The sequence below is a fragment of the Apteryx mantelli genome, chromosome 13 (genome assembly GCF_036417845.1).
Source record: "Apteryx mantelli isolate bAptMan1 chromosome 13, bAptMan1.hap1, whole genome shotgun sequence".
Classification (NCBI taxonomy): domain Eukaryota; kingdom Metazoa; phylum Chordata; class Aves; order Apterygiformes; family Apterygidae; genus Apteryx; species Apteryx mantelli.
In genome coordinates this window covers 2813286-2833576 of record NC_089990.1, presented here as the reverse complement: position 1 = coordinate 2833576, position 20291 = coordinate 2813286, and the positions used below count along the sequence as shown (strand labels likewise).

General features: G+C 38.9%; 2 protein-coding genes across 2 annotated transcripts in view; both read right to left on the bottom strand.

The window, feature by feature from the left end:
* Window positions 1-4077: 4077 nt before the first annotated feature.
* On the bottom strand, window positions 4078-5744 carry LOC106498863 (TLR adapter interacting with SLC15A4 on the lysosome-like). The gene has a single exon (XM_013960189.2). The coding sequence runs from the start codon at window positions 5720-5722 to the stop codon at window positions 4799-4801; it is 924 nt and encodes a 307-aa protein (XP_013815643.2). The 5' UTR covers window positions 5723-5744; the 3' UTR covers window positions 4078-4798.
* A 10173-nt stretch (window positions 5745-15917) lies between these two features.
* SH3BGRL (SH3 domain binding glutamate rich protein like) overlaps window positions 15918-20291 on the bottom strand; it is a 40371-nt gene continuing 35997 nt past the window's right edge. The window contains exon 4 of the mRNA XM_067304021.1: window positions 15918-19952. Within this exon, the coding sequence (XP_067160122.1) occupies window positions 19920-19952 (33 nt within the window). The 3' untranslated portion in view covers window positions 15918-19919. The remainder of the gene's footprint in view (window positions 19953-20291) is intronic.

Genomic DNA, 20291 nt, shown 5'->3' with positions numbered 1-20291 from the left:
ATTCATTTACCAAGTGGCTGCTGAACTATACAGCTGATTTATATTCCCAGCAGATTGATGGGATTATCACAAATAAACTAACTAAGAATGTTCTGGTAAAGAAAAATGAGTTCAATTATAAATAGATATCTATATTTTGGAACCTGTACGTAAAATAGGAGCAATGTGGAAAAAAAAAAATCAGAATTACAATTTCATACATAAACTAGTGGAAATGAAGCTGAATAACCATCTTTCTAAAGTTTATTCAGCAGAATGTTAAAACATTAATGGAAGCTATTATTCTGCACAGCTGGGTATCCTTTCCTGTGGGAGATAATCCTCCCTCCAAAGAGAGCTAAACTTTTGAGATTTATTCGTAAAATGTTTGCAAACCTCTGGAAATCCTTAACTAAAGAGGTACTGAAGAAAATCACCACCAGATATTATTATTTGACTGTATAATAGATATCACAATAATTGTAAATGTTAATCTGGCATGTAAAAATCTTACTCACCTAGGTGGGCTTAGTCGCCTTCTGGAGAGGCTTATTTTCCACCACTGACAATACAAAACAGGCTGGTGGATGAGGTCCTAACTATATGTCTCAGTTAAATTGAACAGATTTAACATAAAGATCACGGCTTCTTTCAGGGGCCTGGTCACAGTACTTGATGAATGTCTCTCTGTGGGAATGCAAAATGAGAACTGGAAATGAAAGTGGAAAATTCCCTGCCAATATTTCTCATTCGATTTCAGATTTTCTGGCACGTGCATAAACATAACTGTCAGCTAGAATTTGGCCTCATGTGTGTGACCTGTAGAATATGGCATTGCTTTCATTTGTAATAAAATACATCTGCTGTCCTTCAACAGTCTGAAAAAGCACACCTTTTAAGTGATTTTCCTATGTAATTTGAGTTTACTGAGCCATTTTTCCTGCTAGTGAAAATGGGCACAGCTCCAGTGCAGCTGATGGAGTTTTCTCACTTAAGTCCAGAATGTGGCTCAGTATTTTTCAAATATAAATAAATCCAAAGCATGTCATCAATTGAAACATGTCAATTAAAATAAAGGGAACTAAGAATAGTATTTAAGTGGATAATAAAGGCTACAGATTAAAGCTTTTCTCATAATATTGCTTGTTACGTTGCGTTTTCATTCTAACATTTACATTAGAGCTAAAATTGTCCACATACCTGTGAAAACTAATTTTAAAATGTGTTCTGAAGCCACTTCTGAATGGGATGGGATCAACACAGCTTCACAGTAATCTTGGATTCCGGCAAATACAGAATATTCATTTTTCTATTGTCTCCTCTTCTGCCACTCCGATTCTTTAATGACAATGTGAGAAGCAGGTCTATGGGGGTTTCTCCCACTGTAGCAGTTCACAACACTCAGCAGCTTCTGCTGCTTCCGTTAACATCAGTGTTAAAACTGCAGTTGACTTCCAAGATTTAAGGTTAAGACTCTAAGGTTAGTATTAGAGCTAAGTACAGATTTCCTCCTTCACTTCACAGGGCTGGGGAGAAGCATAGAAAAAACACCAGAATCTGGACCCCAGCTTTAAACTCTGACTTCCACACTTCCTGAGGAAGAACCTTATATAATTAGCTTATTTCAAGACTTCAGCTGAACTATAAATATGTCCCAGGGGAGATAAAAGGCTAGGCCAAGGCAGCACAAATGCCACAGAAGAGTTTCTTCTATCGTTAATTGCAAATCCTTTGGTTACTGATGCCCTTCTGAATATTGTTCCTCTCACCTTCAGTTAGCTCATTCTCTGCATCTCAACCAAGGAACGCTTCAGGGTGCTGCCTGCTCTGGACTCCTCCAGAATTTAGTGAAGTCATTCAGTGTTGTCCAAAGGGCTTTTGACTTGATTTTGCATGCTGAGAAGGTAATTAATGAGACACATACAATTAGGGCAGTGCATAAAAACAACAAAGTATCCTTTCCTATCATCCTCCTAGAAAACAGGGACCAGTTTCAGTATATACTCCTTGCACTACTAATATCAAAGAGAATTTTTGATCAGGCAAAGAATGTCCAATTAAGTCTGTGACATTTATGAGTCTGATTTTATTTTATAAGACTATTTTATAAGCACCTGCAAATACACAGCAGCAGAAAATGTTTGCTATATACTCTTGTCTTTACCTGTCACTTGCAGCAGGAGGGAAAGATTCTCATTTTGATCACTCCAAACCTTCCTTCCCTGTAGGAATTCTGGATTCTTCTCATTCCTGCCAATCACCAAACTCTAGCAATCTCACTTTTCTCTTCTATACCTGTGAAAATATTCATCCTACCACAATGCTACCATGGAAGAGTCCAGCTCAGATCCAACACTGTGTGCAAAAACAACATACAAAGATTGAAAGTTAGATATTCAGATGAGAAATAAAGAGCAAGAATAGGATTTTCAAAGACAGCTGAAGGGAATGAATGCCCAGTTTTCAAGGGAATTCAAGGCAAGTGGAGGACCCATCTTTCTAGAGCTCCAAGCCCAACCTGTGTAACAGCTGGAAAACACCTCAAAGCCAGGGGTATTCACTCCGCTCAAACTCTGAATTGACTTAATGCTTAGATAGATTTTATGAATAAGCCTATCAGATTGACAGCCTTGTCTGCAAATTACTGGGTGATTTATTTTTGAGATTTGAGGTTTGGTCTCAAATTTGAATACACATACCATATTGAATCCACATGCTTGCATTTGGATGTGTTAGACATTATGTACATAAATTCATTGAGCCAGGCACGTTAGTTAAGTTCTACCAGTCCTAAAAGACTGAAAGGCATCAGAAAAGGTTACGATCTTAAGATATTTTGCAGTTCCCCTTCCATTACACATGCTGCTATATTTAGCAGCCTGTTTGACATCCCATAAAATGATTGCACAGAGTTGACAGTTGCATCATCCTGCAGGAGAAACCCCATGCCATGAGCAAGCAGTGCGAGAGCAGTCTTTATATAGGTATAGCTTATTAAGGACCCAGTCAGTATGCTTTTATTCTGCAAACTTTCTTCTCTCTACAGGGCAAAACAGGCACAATCTCAACTCTAAGCCCCATCATACCACTTGTATTACAGTAAACATAACTAATTAAGCTAAAATACTTGAATTAAGAGCTCCAAGGTGAATCCCTTGTGAAATTAGAACCTCTCAATGTTCTGAGGCATTCTTTCAAGCCCACTGATATTTTCGTTATAAATGGCAGCTCTCACTGATGATTCAAAAAAACCCCAAAACAACCAAAAACCAAAAAAAACCCCTAAAGATGCTGGATTAAAAGAAAAGAAAAAATAAAGAAAAAACTTTGATCTCTTCAAAGGACTGAACAGATGTCAAGGGCCTAGATTTAGAAAATGCATACTACATATCAGAGTTTAAGAGATGTATCTCAAAAACAGAGACAGTTTTGTTTTAAACTAGTTGTAACAAAGCAAGTTTCACTGAGAAGCTCTTTATAACTGGTCCCATACCTGTGCATTGACTGGCATCAGTAACTAAATACATGATTTAAGTAGCACTGTAGCACATATTTGGGAAGCTTAAAACTGTACAAGTATAGCTGTGTTGGTAATTTTGGATTTGGATTTCATGATTACCAATCCAGAACTGCAGGTGTGTCAGATCACATTTAGTCATAATACAAGTGAGTGAAGAGGTTTGCTTACTAGTAGAAAACTTCTGCTGTCAAGATAACAGCCTAGTTCATTTATCATTTTACAATGGCAACACAGTTATTAATTTCCAGTTAAAATACTTACTGAAAAGTGACCAAAAAGGAAGAAAAAAAAATCTGAAGGTTAAGCAAGCAAATTTCCCTAGTGAATTATGCATTTACACTTCCAAATGAAGATGGAAAAAAGTTTGCAATATTTTTTCAGAAATGTTGCAATAGAGTCTTAGCTTGTCTAGGCTGCAGGAGCTTCATTTCCAAGGAAATAAAGACAGAGTCCATTTACTAAAAATGCAAAAGGTACATAAAATAGTAATACAATGACAGAAAGATAAATGTATTTCATTGAAGAGGAAAGAATTTATTTAAAATAAAAACATGTTTTTAAAACAGAAAATAAAACACAATCTTGATCAGCTATTTCACCTGGTAGGAAATACTAACTTTTCATTGTAACACACTTTACCTATGTGATACAAACATGCATATGCAATAAGATTAGAACCTCTTGAGTGTCTTGATTAATGTTTAAGGCTGATATTTCTTATGTAGGATACTATATACAAAATAATCCAGAGTTCTGAACATCTCTATCTGCTGACAAGATTTTTAAACCAAGGAAGTATTTTCTCAGGCACCCTGATCAAGCTTTGCAGAAGCAAAATTTGTTGGACTTTGGATTAGGCAATATAGTTGAAGTCCAAGTTCTCAACATTCCAGTTCAAAGACAATTTGACTCTTTTCTTTATTGAGGGGATGGATTATGCTCTTAGATTATAATTTTATCAGCACTTATGCCTTGACTGATTGTTCTTGCAGGAGTAAATCCAATGGTACATGAGTATAATTACACACAGAGTCAGAGTCTTAGAAGCAGGGCTCATACCATTTAAAAATATGGTTGAACAGCATTTTAGAGATAAGTTCATTTCTTATTCTATATTGGAAAAAGACAACAGTGACTTTTATCTTCCTCTGGTAAGAGCACCATAGACAAAGTATGTTAAATGTTAAAACATCTATTTGAACAAGTCTGTAGTGTCTAATGTTTTTATTTCCCAATCTAATCCTTACAGTGAAATATTTGTATCTGAATTGTATTCATCTCTTCAGTTGAGCAGTTCAGTTATGATGTGAACTGTATCCTGCAGCTCTTTTCCACACATGCTGGGTTTGAGATCTGTAAGTTTGGAGTACTAAATTCAGAGCTATTTCCATTGGTAGCATTATGCAAACTAAACAAAGCTAAAGAATGTAAGAGCACCTCTCTGGCTTTAGATGTTTCTATATTCTGCTCCTGGGATATCTGAAAGCTTATCTGATTCAAGTTATTCCTTATCAAACTGCAAGTCAGGAGGTTTGTTACAGAACCACACCTGGCCAAGTTTTCTTCAAAAAACTGTTTATAGAGCTCTGCCACTTTTCTTTCCATGTAGTTGTTGAGCATGGAGTTTGAAAGAGGCTCTTCACAGAGCATCATACTCCTTTCTCCAGTTTCATCTCTGGACAGGGACTTTATACCTGGCTTTTCAAGATGCTCAGATACAGGGGATTGACCTTGAGGAATATCTACAGAGAGCAGAACAGGACCATCAGGAAGTTCATCACACACATGGTCCAAAACACAACCTGAATCACATGTATGGTCGCCCACATGGTCTCCCCCAATATGCAAGTCAGGATAGTTTTGATAAATGCTGTTGCATGACCAGGATCTATATAAATCCAGCTGTTCATTATTTTGTTCTCTTTTGGGAATATGTAAAGCTGGTGATATGGTTCCTCTAACAAGTACTTTCTGATCTCTTGCAGGTAACTCTTCTACAGATTTCCAGTAAGGGTCTCTCTTGTGTTCCATTTTGCTACTTTTAGCAGTGATCTTGTCCTGCTTCTCATGTCCAGCAGCAAACTCTTTAATTTTTGGTTTGTCTACAAGTTTTTCTCTCCAGATTCCCTCCTTATCCTTTTCAGTTGCATGACATTTGTGAGACTTATCTTGATCACAGTTTTCTTTATATACAAGTCCAGTTAAGATGCCTTCTGCCAACATGATGACCAGTGGTAGAAAGTCTAATCACCAAACTTCCATATAGACCTGTGAGTGAAAGAAATACAGGCAAAGTACCTCAAGCTTATCTGGAAAAAAAGAAGTAAGAATAAAAAATTAACAATGCATGTTTCATGAAGACTGTCTGTGATGTTGCTTTTATTCCAGAATGTTTCTTTTTAGTAAACAGTAACTTGCTTGCTTTTCTAAAAATCTAACATCTATACTTAGGTCAACAACAACAACAACAACAAAAACTTTCTGAAGATATAAGAAGGGCATTCACCAGGTTCTTCACCTCTACTTTCACCTTTATTCTTAGGTGTCTCTTCTGCACTAGGTCTAGCTGAGACAGATTGTATTCATGAGCTGTTATACTGTAAGGACTAACAAAAATCAACGAGATGATTTCACTTGTTGTCTACATTGTATCATCAGTTGCAAATCAGCTTTTTCTATTGAAAGACAACGATTTATTAGCTAAAGGCCTGATGCGGGAAGACAGTCAAATCAAAGCTGGACTTAGAAGTTGATTCTAAATTGGCCTGAGCTATCCTGTGAAGTGCTGAGGACCTTCAAAAGATGCTGACAGTTCCTCATGCCTATTAAAACTGCACCCCAAATGCAGCACTTGAGCATTCACACGCACAAAAGTTTTTAAGAGTCCCTCCTAATGATGATTTAAAAAGATATGAATAGTTAATTTGTCTCCCCTAGAGTTTAACAGCAGATAGTGTACGAGTAGCACGCTTTTATCTCTAAGGCTCCACAGTTTTATTAAGTACACATGAATAATTAAAAGCTAGCCTACATGCCTCAAGATCTATTATGTTTTCTCATTCCTTATCATTTCTTTTTAATTCATCTACTGCTAAAACCAATGGGAATCTTTCCAGTTAAAGCTGTGTCTGGCTTAAATTCACTGAGGGCAAGATTGTAAACACTCCTGTTGCGGAAGAAGGGGAACGAAGAACACTAGGAAATCCCTCTGTGCTTCAAATGTTTTTTTAATCTCTGCAGATTTCAAGTACCTTCACACATCTCTACTGCGCTCATGGTTTGAAACAGTGCAGGGAGGCAAGGAACGAGGCTGTCTTACTGAAGAGTATGTACTAAATCTCCTGAAGAACATAACATACCGGAACTTCCTTTGTATCCTTGCAAGAAATCTACTAAAAACTCTACTTACATCATGGACAACTAAGGCTCGATTCTTTTCACGCTGCTGCTAATTTAAATCAGTAATGTCACGCAAGTCACTGGATAGCTCTTCCACGCAAACAAAACCTCTACAAATTTAATATGATATCTGATATACAACTGGGAAGATTCTCCTCACTCTACTCATTTGCTTGTATAAGCAACCACAGTATATAATCCAGTTTATTTGCTCTGCAATAGAACTTGATACACTGGGTCATTTCTTTAATCCCAGTACTCCTTCCTGAAAGCTATTCTAAAACTCCAACTACTTGATAGAGGGGAAATTTTCTACTTTCCTTCTAGATTTATGCAATGCCACAATAAAACTGTTTGCTTCCCCCCTCCCCCCCTTTTTTTTTAAGCATAAATTGTATTTTCCCCCTGCTGAAGTTGATTGTAACCCTGGAATTGGGATATGCTTTCAAGTGAGACTAAAGCAGACAGGAAAGGCAGCCCACCATGCCTTCTCCTAGTCACATTAGCATAACTGTTTACTTTATCTACAGAACCACTTACATATGCAAAAAGTAGGGCAACATTTTCTGAAGCACTGAAGGGACTTAGGAGAGAAAGTGCCATTTTCAAAAGAGACGAGGACACTTAGAAATCTAAATCTTGTTGAATGTCAATGGAATTTAGAATACTCCATGCCTAATTCACTTTTGAAAAATGGTATGCACGTACCCAGACTCTTACATGCTTATAAAAATTAGCTATATTGCTCTGAAAATGCTCATAGTGCTGAAATAGGAGCTAAAACATGGTAACCTTAAAAAACCCACACCCACACACGCTCTTTAAAACAAAGTAAGTGGTGCCTGCATTCTGGAACAAAACACACACAAAAAAAGAACAGACATAAAGCCCAGACTTACCAATTCTAACAGGGTAAGAAAGGTGGATAATCACGTAGCTTAGAATTCTGCTACTACAACTGCTGTAAGAGAACAGATTCTCTTCATTGTCGGTCTGTGTGAGCGGTAACTAAAGTACACGCCATTTAGTTCCTCATTTTGTGTTCCTTTTAAAACAGAAGTGGTCCCAGTGGAAAACTGTGTAGTTTTTGAGTACAGAGTGACAGCAAATCTAAAAGAGGATGTTAAAAAATGAATTGAGATGTTTCCGACTGTGTTGCAATGCTGACAAGTTGCATAACTGCTACTTAATACGTCATTTAAAAACAACAAAAATTACTAAGTGATCAGGGCGTCTGTACTTCACCAGACTATTCAAAATTGAAACTGAATTCCACTGAACACTTCTGTCTACATAAAAGTTCAGTTTTGATACTATCACCCACCTGACTTACAGAGGCAATGTTATTTATATCATTTCTCCTTTTGAAAGGAACAGCTAAATTTGTAGTCTTGTGACCTTCCTCCACTGGGGAGGAAGCTGACATTACGTCCTCATCAAGATTTTGATGAAATCTTATTTCTCTAAAAAGAATAAATATAAGAATCTGCATCTCTGAAGGTAGTAGTCACCAGGCAGCCGAAGACAGTCTCTTTGCTCACTGATCCACGTCACCTTCTTGGGGCTCAAAAATTACCTTTCTCTCAAAGGCGTGTCACAGGTGCTGCCATGTTTTTTTCTGTTTCCTGCCTCTAACCTGGGGCACAAATACAATCCGCTCGGCCCTCTGCCCTGAATTTTTTGTCATACCCCTGATATTAAAAGATCGCTAAGTCATGGGCGATGTCCATATACACAAAGCACATGTATATATAAACAAATGACTCATCGCTGCAGAGCGCGCACACATTGTGGGTGATGTAAGGTCATTTTGCACATGCGCTGTAGATCCAATGCACCTGGCCTTACCTCTTTGGCACAATGCCTGCGAATCCCCTTCATATTAAAATTCAGATTCTGCCAGGGCCCAGGAGATGGACTTAAGATGGTACTGACTTTGCGTAGCTCTCCAGCCAGCCTTGATGAATCAAGCATTTGGGTTGTGCAACTTATTTTTTCATCCATTCCAGCTACCTTAAGAAAGAAGAGCTTGACAGTTCCTTCAGGAGGTTGAACAGCAGCTGTTTATTCCAACTGTTTCATGTGTTTTACTGTCCAGAACTGCTGTAACGGGAAATACAAATGTAATGACCTGCACAGCAGAATATACAAAAGCATGAGGAAAAGCGCAATGGTGGTTTATGAAAGATAGAGCTAAGAACAGATCCAGTATTATCTGGAAGTAGATCATATTTCCCCTGCATTTTTGCTGTTTATTAAAGCCAGAAATCAAACTGACTACTTAGTAGAAGAACTACTAAGAACAGAACTGTGGAGACCCTACTCCTTTGAGCTGTAATGTGGATAAGACAGGCCCCTTTGGCAGCTACAAGATCTGGGACCTTTGCAGGAATCATGTGAAGCCTGGCTACACATCCTGGTCCAGAAGGCCAAGCTGTTGGCTAAGATGACCCTGTGAGTAGGGTTTGATCTTTGGGAAAGAGTCAACAGCAGATTTTCAAAGATGCGGCTTCCTTTGCCAGATATTTGTGTTTTTATAGATTTCTAGGCAAGTTAAAAGGCTAGATTATTTTGAAATGAAAGTTAAGTCTCATCTCTACCTCTATTTAACCTCCAAATTAGAAGCAGAATGCTGGCTGCTGCTGTCCTCTGTTTAGTGCAAGCTGCCCAGCTGACAGGCAGACTTTCAAATTTGACTTTCAGATCTGTAAACAACCTCTATCCTTACTTATTTGCAAAGACAAATGAAAGCAGTAATATCCAACTGTAGCACATATTAGATAGTCACTTAGATACTCAGATACACTAATTTCTGTGGGCAGACTTGAGTGAAGATTTTGTAAGAGTTAATGTCTATCTAGCAGACCTCAAAGGCAATATTTGATTCATCTAGGATGTATGACACAAATTTGGGTTTGATCCTAAGCAGATAGCTACAAAACAATGGTTCATCTTGAACAGATCAGATTCTTCTTAGACAGAATGGACAATTGCTCCTTTCTCATCCATTATTAACCATTTCCTGCAAAAAGCTTAGTTTCTGTTCAAAAGTGTAACTTGAAGAAAACAAGAGAGAATTATACTATTGGAATGCATGACTGTGCGCTTTAGCTTGTAATAAAATACACTAAATATCTGGAATGTAAGGTAAGTGGAGTCAATAAAGATTCGGTTGGTTTTCCTTCACTGCTACCTTTTCTCAGACCTTTATAACTAGAGTTACAGACTCATAACTAAAGAGTTCTGACTAATAAAATCAAGGACACAGTTAATATTTGTTTGATTTACAGTTAAAATCGAGATTAAGACACTTTTTACACATCTCACAATAATTCCTAAAATACAGAGTTCTTCCAAAAAATATCACTTTTTTTTTTTTAAGAAATATTTAGGGAAGGTTATTTTTTTCCCCCTATCCATCAGATAATTATCTATACCTGCCTAAAAGTCTTAGTGAAAAGCAAAACATGGAAGAGTGAGGTATTGTGTAATTATTTAATTCAGATGAAATGGAGATGGCAAATTCCTGAAAGAAACTGAACATCTACATGTAAACTGATTATTCCAAAACATATTATCATTCTCCATACAGAGAGATTACTTCCTACCAAAGAGATTTCCATTAGTAATTTGATTCTTTGACAAATAATGTTAGTCTAAAGGTTCAGTCAGTACCCTATTACTGAATGGACTACACAGTTTCAGACAGCAAACACTCAAAAGCTGAACTTTAGTGAACTTGCACATAATCCATTTCTTATAATTTGAGAAGCAGACTTGGACAGGCAAATATATTTTTCCATTGTCAGAGGTCTCCAAACACAGAAAAAACAGCAGCATGCTCAAAATGTCTTTATCTTAGTTTTATCCCCTTTAACATTAAAATGTTCTACAAGTTTATGTTTATAATTTTGCAAAACTAAGTTCATGTTACAAGATCCGCACCTTCCACTAAATGCACAAAAACACCCCCAAAATGGTGTTTAGCCTCACATAGGCTAAATCAGAGCTCATGTACTGAGCCACACAACAGTTCAAAGTACTAGACCAAAAGCAAGTCCATAGACAATTTGAACGGTTTTCTGTTGATTCCTTTGTTAAATTTCCTTCTTCTCAGAAGAAAAAAATCAGAAGTTGATTCTCACCCAAGTGCTGCCCTAAAGTTCTTAAATAGACACTGCTTAGCGTAATGGTAGAAGGGGAAAAAAAATGTAGAATAAAACTACAGAGTTAAGATAGCAATACAGCAACATACTGACTGCAACCCATCATTCAACATGTTTTGGCAGCAAAACAATGATGCGCCTTGGAAGTGAATTAATGTAAGATAGGAAGCAACTATGATTCTGTAAGTCCAATGGAGTCTCTTTAGAATTCTTCCTACCCCCTCCTCTTCCCCTCTACTTCACAGGAGACTTCAGTTTTTATGGAGGCAGAATGCAAGCTCATTTGATTCCCACTGAACATTTATAAAACTCATCTCATATTCAGGGGTTGTTTAAAATGACTTTTTTTTTTTAATCATGCTACATGAGTTCAGTTTCCACATGGCAGATTTGGTTGCGACTTCAGCACAGTGCTTTTGCCCCCAGCCTTGACAGGATCAGACCTCACAGGAAACAGGGTGGCTCGAATTCCATGTAGTTTAAACCTTGCCTCCTTCACTGAGTTTGTAATTACCACCAGCTGTAGCCATATTTTTTGTGAAGCAGTTTCAACAAAACACAAAAGCAGCAGAGAGGAAGAAAAAAAACATGTCAAGTAAATTAGTCATTTGAGTGATTAAAAACAAGTCACCTTTCATTTCAGTTGTACTCAAGTGTCAAATGCATCAACATCCGAAGAAATATCTTTCCACCAATAAAATCCTCTTAAAGTTTAGATTTACAAAGATAAAATCAGAACAAGACAGACACCACAGTTATTTCAAAATTTGAATACAGATCACAATTGGAAGAAACAGAGCCAGCAAGACAAGGATGTCTGAATCCCCAGGCTAAACTTAAAGCAGAATCTATAATGAGAAATATTGGACTATATCATTCATATATGAAAAAGTAAGCAACACAGCATTGTGTACTGCCATAAACAATTCTCATATTACACTAACAATAACTAAGTAGCAGCACTACTGCAGAAATGTAAATAAGTCCCTTATTTCAGCTCAAACTATATATTTATATGCATATAAATATGAAATAGAAGTTGACTACATTGACTAATATTTTTCAAACGTTGTTGCAAGTCTCTTGCTTTCCATTTAAATTAGCAGTACTTTGTTTTAACCACCCAGCTTCTTCAAGGCTCAAGAACATTTTTGCTCTTCATTTACATGAACATATGTTCCAGCTCTTTGCTGATGTCACTTGTGATTACCTATTCTATGGTTACTGTGATAAAAGATTCAAGTTATCAATACATATCTACAAATAAAAAGCAACCCAAAGAATCTGATCTTTCTTTTATTAAAACTCACTCCTGATTGATAAGTACCAGCATTCAAGCAGAAAAATTTGATACACTTAAAAGCAGCTGTTCCTTCTACCCCTACAACACTGGATTTAAATTTGTGGTTTTACCCATCGGGTAAAGATGAGGAGCTTTGACCACATCCTTCTGCCCTCCGGCATGCACCGTGCCAGCGGGACTCGCACTTCACCCACAGCTTCTGTTCAAGTCATGCGTGTCTGCGTTAGTCCCAGCACGGAATAGATATTTAAAACAAAAATAAGTACAGCACTGTATTTCTATAAGGACAGTACGTCCAAACTGATTTCATAAAAATCCACGATGCTCTTGATTTTCATTTCCAGCTCACGACACAAAACCGTGTCTCTCTCGTGCCACCTACTGATCGCCCTGCTCAGCTTCTGCAGCGGCCGCACTAGAGGCTCAACAGCCTTCACAGGCCAGAGGGACGGATTAAAAGTTTCTATCCTCTACAGAACTGTAGTTTCTAGAGTGAACAGATTTTTCCTTAGGAAACAGAAATTCGGCACTTACTGTTAACTTCAAGGAAAAAAAAAATCTCTTATGATTCCTCTGTATTTGGGATCAAAACTGCCACTATTCATATGGATGCAAACATCTACACAGGGCTTTTTGAAGCTTAAAGACACTCAGTTACTCAGGACACCAAAATACTTTTATAACCACAAATCAAGTCTTACTACGCACCAAACAGCAACAGGCACAGAAGAAACAAAGCTTGGAGCGGTCATAGGGTCTCCCCAAAGCCACAAAGAAATGACCGTAACCAGCGAAGCTACCTCAGCCGAGCTTCCATTCACAGCTGGAAAAGGACCCAGACTCATTCGACACTTGTGTCTTTAGACGCACAATACCCGGGGTGTGTGTGTGGGCGGGGGGGGGACGGGACAAACAGACCCAGGGCCTCACAGACGGCACGCTGGGAGCTGCGTGTGCGCTCTGAGGAAAACCGCGCCAGACCGGGATCACGGCCCGCACGGCCCCGGAGAAGCGGCGCTGCGCCACACGCCCAGGGCCGGGAAGGGCAGCGCGCGAGGCGGCCGCGAGGAGAGGAAGCCCAACCGCCCGCCCGCCGCTTCCCTCAGGCTGCCGCACAACCGCCGCCGCCAACGGTCGCCGCGAGCCGAGCGCTGATCGACAGGCGGATCGGCCAATCAGAGAAGGCGGGCGCGGGGCGGGCTCGCGGGGGCGGTTGGTTGCCGGAGCAACCGCGCGGCGGCGGCGGCGGCGGCGGCGGCGGCCATGAGCTCCATCAAGGTCTATTACAGCAGAGTGACGGGGTCCAGGCAGGTGAGCGGCGGCCGGGGCGAGCCGCAGCCCCAAGCCGGGGAAGGGGGGGGGGGGGGGCGCTACGAGCTGATCGACGTGTCCGTGAGCGAGGGGCGGCTGCGGGAGATGCGCGAGAAGGCGGGCGACGCGCAGGCCGTGCCGCCGCAGATATGCCACGGCGACGAGTACTGCGGAGTAAGGGCCGCGCTCCCCTGCGGCCGCCCCCGCTGCGGTTCGGCCCGGAGCGGGATCAGCCCCCGGCATCGCGCAGAGCCACCGCGCGTCTCGCAGCGAGGCCTCACCGGCTGCGGCCTCGGCGTGGTGGCGGCACGAAGGCTCACGCGGCTTCGCGCGATGCGCACCACTTGAGGCCTTTGCCCGAACGAAAACCACCTTGCCCCAAGCGCCGGGAAAGGACGCGAAGCGAGGCTGAAGTCCCGTGGGAATTACGTTGCTCAGTGATGTTGCTCGGTTTTGTGCTTGCTTTTTAAGGGTTTTGAGATGCTGTACCAAGCAACTGAAAATGAAGAAGTCTCCAAGTTCCTGAAGATGACCTCAAAAGACAAGCCTGTATGAGGAGAAATTACGGTCTAAAGGACTGTTTGGGGCATTTGGTGGTTCATGAACGGGACATACTAAATGTGTGTATTTTATTAGGTACTCAGAATAAACATCCAGGAATTTATGATACTACAATGCTTCTATTTTCTGTAGTAAAACAGTGATATCTGCTTCGTCATCTTAAGTCACCTTTTAGCATCCTTTTGCCTTTTCTAGAGGGTTTTACAACGTAGTTCAAAATTGTTCATAATAAACTTTTCAATCTAAAATATACCAAGATCACATAGTATGGATGAATCACAAAATACTTCTGCTTTTGTGGGATGCTCATTAAAAGATAATTACATGATAATTATTTACTTCCTGATCTATTCAGATGGGCTTCACACCTCATCCTTTTTTATGCTAAGTGTAATCCATTTCCAGAACAAGTACGGATGTTATGATAGTCTCCATTCTGCTTTCATGAAAGCACCTAGTAGTTTCACCAGCTGATTCCTGTTCATGCTGTTCATTTTCCATATCAAAAGAAGCTTCAGACACAGCTTAAATGAACTGTAGTGCTAAAATGATTTTTAGGTTTTTTTTCTCTTGTGTGAATGTACCTCACAGAAATTAACTCTTCTAGAAGACTGATAGATGTCTAAAATCGCTACTTTATATAGTTATTGTTTTGGTGTAGCAGACAGCATAACACTGGTTATTCAGAAACAGTGTGTTGACTCCAGAAAAAGAACATAAGATAGGTGGAAGAAACATGATGATAGTACTCAGCTCTCCAATGGAATATATGGATATGAGTGATAGGTAGATGCCTTCATTTTCCTTACACCTTCAATCAGCTCTTCATCAGAGGCTGGGGATGAAACAGGAAAATGTAAACTCAGACTGCTTCTCCCTAAGTAATAACACACATTTTCCCAGTCTTGTATTTACATCACACACAAAAAACACCTAAACAACAAGACTGACAAAAGAAAACAGTAGTTCAAGGCAGGAAACCTCAATGGCTTGCTCCCAGGTAATGACTTGTCTTTATTTCATTTTAAATTGACTATTAAAATTCTCTTACCATAATGGAGAAATCACAGAAGGGACGTGGCCTGATTAAGTTCTTAATGCAGGTCTGAATGATAAGTCTGAATCTATTATGTAAATGGATTTAAATTAATCCTTTGAAAAATGCATCTTAGGTTGTTCCTGGTAAGTATTTTTTCTTGCATTTCTCAAATTGTGGGCTTGTGTGCACAGCTTTAGCTAATACCACAACCTTTTTCTCATTTCATGTTTAAAAAAAAAGAAAAACCAGGACTCAGATCTTTGTATACAGTATGTAAATGAACTCTTATCAGCTCAAGCAATAGAGCTGCTGAAGAGCCAGTCATTTACTCAGCATACTTAATCATGTAAAATCTCACCTACTTCTGTTGACAAAAACTTTTAGTTAACTCTATTTAGGAGCCTACATTTGGGGCTTTGTCTTTGTCAAATTAACCTCAATCAACTCTGTGAGGAAGACTCTTCAGTAAGGGACTAGCAGGCATCTATCTCCACTATGCACACCTTGAATGTGTATTGCAAGGTAGTTGTGGAGTTTGAAATATGTGCAACATGAGCTGAATGATATAATCAGGCTTTACAGAATTTTCCACAAAATATGGATTAAGAATATTAAATGAGAAATGAGAAAAATCCCATATTCATTGGTAGAAAAGTTTATTATTACAGTGCACACCATTATAACCTGAAACAGCAAGTTAAGTAAACATATGCAGACATGCATTTTGTTTTTAAACAGATTTTTGAAACTGATTTATATTGAGCTTTACATTAATGAATAACAATTACTTGTTTTTTTAAGACTTTCATAAACGGACAAGAAAGCAAGAGATTTATTCAGGTTATGCAAGTGAAGTGTATATACAGTGAAAGTAAATGGGATTCCTTATAATTAGAAACGCCATCAGAAGCCGTTTTCCCTAACTTACATTATGGACCATTTTTTAAGACACTAAATAATGGTGGAGAGCAAAAGGGAAAGACAAGCAATAAACACTACTTAAAGACATGAGGATAACTGATAGCTCTCGGTTGTGCTTTAGTTGTTTAGACACAGAAAAAAGTTGATCCTATAAATAGAAAGCAAGTAAGCTCCCTTCTAACAAGCTGCTCTGCTCTAAAAATTAAGTGATCGGTTTCCTTAAGAGCATCTGAATACAAGTCTGGGATTTGGGCAAATCCTAGTACAGTTTAGGGGTTGAAAAAAATACATCTTTTATAGCGTTTCTCGGTGGTGTAATGCTTCAGTATGTAAAGCATGTGGAGTCTTAAAAGAATGTACCTGCTGTGTCTACCAGGCAAAAAGAGAAGGTAAAAAGGAATAGCTTCAGTTTAAATAGGTATCTAACACTGCCCTCTCTGGCAACATAGATATTAAATAACACAGCCCCCCTGTTGTGAGCAGCATAAAGCTAATTAATTACACGTTGTGCAAAAAGCAGCTCTGGCTGTTCGGCAGGCTTTACAGGCATGGGGCGAAGCTGCTTCGCCCTGTCCACTTTGACCTGGTGACTGCCTTGCGGGAGGAGCAGGGAAGCAGGGTCATTAGGAAGTGCATTCAACACTCTCCCCAAAGCCCCCCAAACCCAAAGCCTTTATTTTGTGTGGATGTTTCCTAAATAATTATAACTCCTTAGCTGCAACAGGTGAGAGAGACAATAAATTTAACATGCAGTAGTGGATGGAAAACTCATGCATTATATTCACTTTATTATACAGATCCTAGTTTGGGTTTTTTTTTTTTTAATCATTATTCTCATTTGAAAACTGCACTTTTTTCCACTTACGGGGCCACTTCAAACCATGAAGATACCATGCAAAAGAGTCAAGAGTGTGAGAAAGCATTCTGAAACAATTTTATTGGAATGATTCAGGAATGGTTAATATACAGTTTAAATACTTATTGCCTGCCTTCTACATAGGAAAAATAGGGAGTTCAAGAAAGAAATGAACAAATTCAGTTGTCGCACCCATCATTAACCTACGAACAGGTATGTGAACCACAAAGTAGCATATAGGCGACACATCCCTACCACTCCTAGTTCATGCAAAAAGTCTTCATCAAAACAAATACAAGTTTTACACACAGCCCACAACAGAAGGATTTTAGGTATTTTTCACTCTGTGTTGGTGCCTTGTTCCCCGGACAAAGAAATAATTCAGTCTGTCTCGACAGAGCTTTCTCAGGAATGCAGATACAGTTTGAATGCTACCATATGGCAAGGAGGGGGGCACTCGAGGAGGGAACTGACTTTGCTTGCTTAAACTTGGCGATTTTCTTGACTGTCATAAATAGAGATTGACCTTTTTTCAGACTGTTTTGGGTCACTGAACTGACAGAATTTGGCAGTCACTTTCAATTACAGCTTCTCCAAAATAATGACCATAATGGACAAAACTTATGCCATACTTTCCCTAAACAGGAAACATAGCAAATAAGCATGAGTATAGTGACTTGTGTGTCAAATTCCACTCTCTTCACCAAACTTCAGCTAGTATTCTTTCTTTCTCAGAAACATGAGCAGTAGGTTTAGACAAAAAGAAAGATTATGCCAATATGAAGAAAGCAAGCTCACCTCAGTTTAGAATGAGGCAATCGCAGTGAATGATTAAAATCAGACACTGGATGTAAAATGTAACCCACCTTCCACCCCTAAAAGATCCTAAAAACAAATTCCACAATATTTCAGCAATTACTGATAAAGCCTGTTAATAAGAAAGCACAAATGCGTGTGTTAATCTTGAAGATGAGGCAACATTAACTGACCCCTAGCTGTTTCGATACTGTGCTTGCTTTTATAAGCACAAGCTTCAAACACCTACTCCCAGGCCCCCAAATCAGAAAAAATAAAACATGACCAAAAAACCAAAAAAAAAGTAACTACCTTGGCTCCACACTAGATCCTGCTCACTCTGATATCTGTGGAAGTTTTACCATGATCTTCTCTAGAAGAACCTTCTCCAACCAAAAGCGAGCAGCTGCATTTCTCTTTTAATGGATGTTGACAACATCATTAGTTGTAGTGAATGGAACAAAAGTTCCAAACAAATGTTGGTGAGAGAAGTATTGAATTACTGCACTTCAGAGGGTCTTTGTAAACATGATTTTTTACTTTTGTCCTGTTCCTAATTTCAGACTTTATAAGCTGTAACCTGTTTTAGAAAGTATCTTAAAAGCACTGCTTTATGGCCTCAGTGACAGTAACCGCACCGTGATGATACGCCGCAGCCTTTGCTGATCTGTGCTGCCTGTTTCTCTGCCTTCACAAAGCAAAGCAAATTACAACGTGTGTGTGCAGAGCTATCAGAGTGATCCTCTGACTGTGCAAGGACTAATCATCTTTCTCACTGTCCTTTGTTGCTTTGGGGGAATAAGTACCTTATGTGGTGCAAAATGCATTTTAAACTACCCACACACATTTCTTACAGTTCAGGGCACTTGTAGTTATTTATATTTTTGCAGAATATGGCCAAGGCAGCTATCGGATAAGCACTGGGAGAATGGACAGGCTAATATTGCACATGGTAAATTCACCAATACAAGACACTTTTAACAGGTTTGCAATTCCTGTAATAGCTTCATGATATGGCAACAGAAATAGAATTAAGTTTTTAAACCTTAAAAAAAAAAATCCTGCTCAATTACAATAGTTCTTGCTATTCAAACATTTAACTTTACTTCCTCATTTGAAAAAATACTATATGCAACTAATTACTACCTGGACATGCACCGAGATATCTAATACTATAAGCAGTGTGAACTGGTACTTTTGTAAAGAATTACATTAAAGGCTTTCACCCTTACACTGGTAAGGAAATGCCATTTCTGGCCATTTTGGCTTATTTGCAACATCGCCTGGGAATTAGCGTGTATTTCATTGAGGTGCACTGAGTCTCGCACACAAACATGTAAAAAGTTGTGCCTAGGCAGCTACATGGTCAACTTACCAATGGAAAGGCTGTCCATTGCCCAAATCCCTTTTTCTTTGTAGGAAGAGCCCACATAGATCACTTAAATGAGAAATACATGGCATTTTTTTTTGTCATCTGTACAGTGTGTTACAATACAATTTTAAATATCCATTCTACAAAAGAACAAACATCAATTCCAAAAGTGACTATAATGGTTATTATACTACACACCACCACCTACAATTTCATCTTAAACCAGAATCTAAAAAGACACTGAAAAATTACTGTATATTTCAGTAATATTTTTGAGGCAACTCAGGCACTAAAGTTAGTATCTGATAAGGTTTAACGCTGTTGCTTGTTTTCTGTATTTTTAAATAGTTGGATATCTAGGTATAACCACATATGCATTAATAGTACTAAAATAGTTTCTTTAAGTTTACACAAAATGGACAAATTGCCAAGAAAGTTTAAACTATTTGAAAAATCAATCATGTCTAATTGCTTCAATTTCCTATGCTTCCAACTTTGTAATAACACACTCCATGCTTTCTACCTTTATGTTCACATTTTCACTTTGTGTTCGAATTTGTGTTAATGTACTGTGAATGCTGCAAGCACCAATCAAATGTTAGAAATCACATCTATTTTTCTTGAAGCAGAGACAACTTTACTATTTTATAAAAAGCTGTGGAAATTCCCTTTACAGAGCGTTTAAGGCAGTTGAAATTCATGCTTGCTGCTTTGCCAGTGCTTCGGCTTCCTGAAATAGCAGAACAGAATTATACATATTAGTATTTTATGCAAGGTGACAACTTCCATATACCTGGGCTGGGCACCAATGTCCACACAACATAACAAAAGTTACAGGAGTATGCGATTAAGCAAGGTGAGCGGCACTGAGCCCAGCTCAAAGAGTCCCCACTGCCTCTGATTACGTTATAAAGCAAATCCTATACGGTGCTAGCTTTACCTCCAGCTCCAGCCCAGCCCAAGCAGGACCTGCAGGGATATGCGCTTATGCACGTTTTCTCTGCTGCCCGCTCCACGTTCCTGACCACGACAAGACCAGGTTTGACCACCGATAGAGTGAGTTATTGCT

Coding starts and splice junctions, on each gene's coding strand:
- LOC106498863 (XM_013960189.2), bottom strand. CDS start 5,722: ATGTTGGCAGAAGGCATCTTAACTGGACTTGTATATAAAGAAAACTGT.